This window comes from Sinocyclocheilus anshuiensis, unplaced genomic scaffold (assembly GCF_001515605.1).
Source record: "Sinocyclocheilus anshuiensis isolate Anshui unplaced genomic scaffold, SAMN03320099.WGS_v1.1 scaffold371, whole genome shotgun sequence".
In the NCBI taxonomy this organism is placed as follows: Eukaryota; Metazoa; Chordata; class Actinopteri; order Cypriniformes; family Cyprinidae; genus Sinocyclocheilus; species Sinocyclocheilus anshuiensis.
Genome location: NW_015549597.1, coordinates 1,438,058 through 1,442,288, shown reverse-complemented (window position 1 = coordinate 1,442,288; position 4,231 = coordinate 1,438,058). Strand labels below are relative to the sequence as shown.

General features: G+C 39.8%; 1 protein-coding gene across 1 annotated transcript; it reads left to right on the top strand.

Annotated features, from left to right (window-relative positions):
* The first annotated feature begins 204 nt into the window (after positions 1–204).
* LOC107658503 (histone acetyltransferase KAT8-like) lies at positions 205–3,881 on the top strand. Its single transcript, XM_016447088.1, has 11 exons — positions 205–576; positions 781–855; positions 955–1,139; positions 1,272–1,325; positions 1,466–1,630; positions 2,537–2,626; positions 2,755–2,895; positions 2,976–3,069; positions 3,156–3,306; positions 3,441–3,595; positions 3,686–3,881. Exons 1-11 carry the CDS (start codon positions 237–239, stop codon positions 3,748–3,750), a joined length of 1,515 nt encoding a protein of 504 aa, XP_016302574.1. The 5' UTR covers positions 205–236; the 3' UTR covers positions 3,751–3,881.
* The last annotated feature ends 350 nt before the right edge of the window (positions 3,882–4,231 follow it).

Genomic DNA, 4,231 nt, shown 5'->3' with positions numbered 1-4,231 from the left:
TAATATTTACACACACACACAAGGGATATATACATAATTACAATTTTAACAAACCTATCCAAATGTATTATGTGTTTGTTCTTGTTAAAATACGTTATAGAAAATATTTATATTATATATAATAGTGAAACAAAACTGGCACTAGCACTACTACTACACAAAACAGACCAGGATTAAATTCGTACTGCGCATGCGCGAGTCAACGAGGCGTCCGCAATGTTTTCAAATGGACAAAGATGTCTGGCGTGACGATGTCGATGCCTAACAATCGCCACCCAAACTTGAACAATTCATACGATAACTGCGATTCAGAAGAGCGAATGGACGTTGAAATAGACGCTGGTCACGCTGGAACCGAACGAGGAAGCTTGGAGACGGGAACGCGAGCAACATGTTCGTCAAACGGCAGTGTCGGGGAAGAGGATGAGGCGGAGGCCGCTGATCGTGAACGAGAAGCCGCGGGCTCGAGTACGCCGCCCTCCGGGGATGGAATGTCGCTCGGCGGCGGCAGAGAGCAGGAGGTGTCAGTAGAAATCGGGGAGACTTATCTGTGTCAGCGTGCGGACACAACATGGCGTAAGCTCATAACGGAAAATGTTTATTATGATATTTTTTTCAGAAATACTTAATTTGCCATTTGTGGTTAAATTATGTATTATCATTTATTCATTATTGTTATGAAAACATGATTGAGAAATTCATAAGCGACAGCCCATGCAAACCCAAAACGTGTATGCACATACTCTTTATTTATTCATTTGTTTTCTACGTTTCTTTCAGATTCAGCAGAGGTTATTCAGTCTAGGCTGAATGAGCAGGAAGGCAGAGAAGAGTTTTATGTCCACTATGTTGGATGTGAGTGAAACTGCCTTATCATTCATGGCTGACACAAATGCTTTACAGGTTTGTGTATTACTGATTCACTGAGCACAAGCTCTCTTTTGTCACTTGCAGTTAACAGACGTTTAGATGAGTGGGTTGGAAAGGCTCGTTTGGCCCTGACAAAGACTGTGAAAGACGCAGTGAGAAAGAGTGTGGAGGAAGGTGGTGGTGGTGGAGGTGAACTTGTGGACCAGCCAGAGAGGAAGATCACCCGAAACCAGAAGCGTAAACATGACGAGATCAACCACGTTCAGAAGGTACCTGTCATCACGTTTCTGCACATCTAAATGACACAGTGTTAATCAGTGTTTTGTCTGAGGAAGGCCACATCAGTCTGATAGCATCTATGATAATGTGTAATTATTTGACTGCTTCTTTTCTTCTTTCAGACTTATGCAGAGATGGACCCCACTACGGCAGCCCTGGAAAAAGAGCATGAAGCAGTAAGAGGGGGCAACATTTGCATAAAAAAATCTGCTTTGCGTTCTCACAATGCTTAATATGGTGTTTTACATCAATATCAGTAACAAACTATGTCTATCTGTTTTCTCATTTTTATCAAAAACGTTGCTTTTATTTTCAGATCACAAAAGTAAAATATGTGGACAAGATTCAGATTGGAAACTTTGAGATTGATGCATGGTACTTCTCTCCATTCCCTGAGGACTATGGAAAACAGCCCAAACTTTGGATCTGTGAATACTGCCTGAAGTATATGAAGTATGAGAAGACTTTCAGATACCACCTGGTCAGTTCACACAATGGTTTTGTTGTTGATGCACACAGTAACGTCTGTTATTAAACCATAGGGGGTGCTATACATCTGTGCTAATGAGCTGAATGGCTTGGGATAGAGTGCAGCAGTGATGAGGTATTTCTGTAGGCCAACCCAGAAGTTAGCATCACCCTTCTTCTGTCAACGAAAAATCAACAGGATTTTTCCAGTCGATTATTTTTTTTTTTAAATAAGCTCTGTGACCAACAAAAGTTTATGATTCTGACATGTTCATCAAGATAATCTTCACAAATGAACAACTTTTATGAATTACGTGTAAATACAATCACCAGAAATAAAAAGATAAAGCTCTAAGCAAACTACACCACAGCTGGATGACTTCTATCTCACCACCACTGAGTTTGTGACAACTCTTTCAATCTTTATTTAAAATCTTGAAACGTTTTAGTTAGTATGGCTTGCAGAAGTGTGATTATGAACACAAGAAGACTGCAAAAGCAGACTAGTGAATAGATGAGTTTTCCTTTTTAGCATGATTAATGTTCCTGTTTAATGTCTCCAGCAACCTCTGTAGTCCCATATAGGCACTTATTTGCAGCCTTCTTTTTTTAAGATGTGTAAAAGCTTTAAAAAAATCATGAATGGTGTGTTACTGATGTATTTTATGTTGTAGAATAGATTGTGTATGTATTAGACCTTAATTCAGGCCTTTAACCAAAAGCCTATTCAAAAAACCCACTGACTTCAGGACAATGAAACTGGAAGTGCAAAAATCTTTGTCGATCAGCTGATTTTAAATTGTGTGTTTTTGTGTTAGTTTTATAACATTTCTGGCTTCCCAGAGTAAGGTTAATGTTCTCATTGAATTTATACTGTCCTTTGTTTTACTTCTTTGTCCCTCAATGGCTCCTGTTTCAGTCGCAATGTCAGTGGCGTCAGCCTCCAGGCAAAGAGATTTATCGCAGAAACAATATCTCAGTGTACGAGGTTGATGGGAAGGACCATAAGGTGAGCCAGATCATACCTGCCTTTAAAATGAAGCATAGAAACAAATTCTTTTGTGACAGATTTCAAATCTCTATGCAGTGGTAACTTTTCCCTACAGTTTGTTGTTCTCACTGTCCTTCTCACTGTAGATCTACTGTCAGAATCTGTGTCTCCTGGCAAAGCTCTTTCTGGATCATAAAACACTTTACTTTGATGTAGAGCCATTCATCTTCTACATCCTCACTGAAGTCAACAAACAGGGAGCACATATTGTGGGTTACTTCTCTAAGGTAAAGTGTTTCTTTGGTTTGTTTTTACAGCGTATCTTGTTTATTTGTATCTTGATTAACAATGTGTTCTTGATGAGCAGGAGAAGGAGTCTCCAGATGGGAATAATGTCGCTTGTATTCTCACTCTTCCTCCATACCAGAGAAGAGGATATGGAAAATTTCTAATTGCATTCAGTAGGTTTCACCCCTGATTCACCTCTCAGCAGATGTTCCCTTCTGTTATAAGCATATACACCGATAACTTGTCATATTCTTCTCAGGTTATGAGTTATCTAAGCTGGAGAGGACGGTGGGGTCTCCAGAGAAGCCTCTGTCAGACTTGGGGAAGTTGAGCTACAGGAGTTACTGGTCTTGGGTACTACTAGAGATTCTGCGAGACTTCAGAGGGACGCTGTCCATCAAAGACCTCAGGTACACATCCAGTCCCAAATACAAGAACAAACCTGTATGTAAACAAATGCATGAGGTTGCATGCAGAGTCAACTGCCAAGGCTTTGATGAAGAGATCTAACTAATGCATAATGTCTACACCCACCCACCCACAGTCAGATGACGAGCATTACTCAGAGTGACATCATCAGCACACTACAGTCTCTGAACATGGTCAAGTACTGGAAAGGTCAACATGTCATCTGTGTCACACCAAAACTTGTAGAGGAGCATCTCAAAAGTGCCCAGTACAAGAAACCACCGATAACAGGTAACAGATCTGCCCCTTGTTCTATTCCTTGCTTTATATATGTGTTAACATGCTTTAAAGAGTTTAAACATTTACATTTTGTTTCTACAGTGGACACACATTGTTTGAAATGGGCTCCTCCCAAACACAAGCAGGCCAAGTTCCCTAAAAAGTGAACATCGCAAAAATGAAGAGCGTGACACTGCCTCTTCACCCAAGATGTTTTTCACCGCTAACCTAAATGTCATGTAGAAATACTTTCTCCAAGAGGGAAAGATCTAAGATTGTACATTCGCAATGTAATGAGTCTGTTATTTTTTTTTTTAAATAAATGATTAGTAATATTCATGTCATTGTTTGTGAGTCATCTTTACTTAAAAATTAACATTTTAGTGCATCAGTATGGTAGGCCTACTTCAGTTCTGTGTTCTGTGAGGTAGTTTAATATACCAGACTCCCCTTCATGTTCACATGGCTTTTGGAAGAAGAAAGTTGTAAAGTCAAGCTACATTATGCTGAATTATTCATTTGGCAGTATGGAATTACTGTTTCACATAAAGCACCTGTCTGGCTTTTAGGTGAAAGTCTCCCTATATACACTGTACTGAGAATAAGGTGTGTGTGTGTGTGTGTGTGTGTGTGTGTGTGTGTGTGTGT

Coding starts and splice junctions, on each gene's coding strand:
- LOC107658503 (XM_016447088.1), top strand. CDS start 237: ATGTCTGGCGTGACGATGTCGATGCCTAACAATCGCCACCCAAACTTG. Junction 1,140..1,271: donor AGATCAACCACGTTCAGAAG/GTACCTGTCATC, acceptor TTCTTCTTTCAG/ACTTATGCAGAGATGGACCC. Junction 1,326..1,465: donor TGGAAAAAGAGCATGAAGCA/GTAAGAGGGGGC, acceptor TTTTATTTTCAG/ATCACAAAAGTAAAATATGT.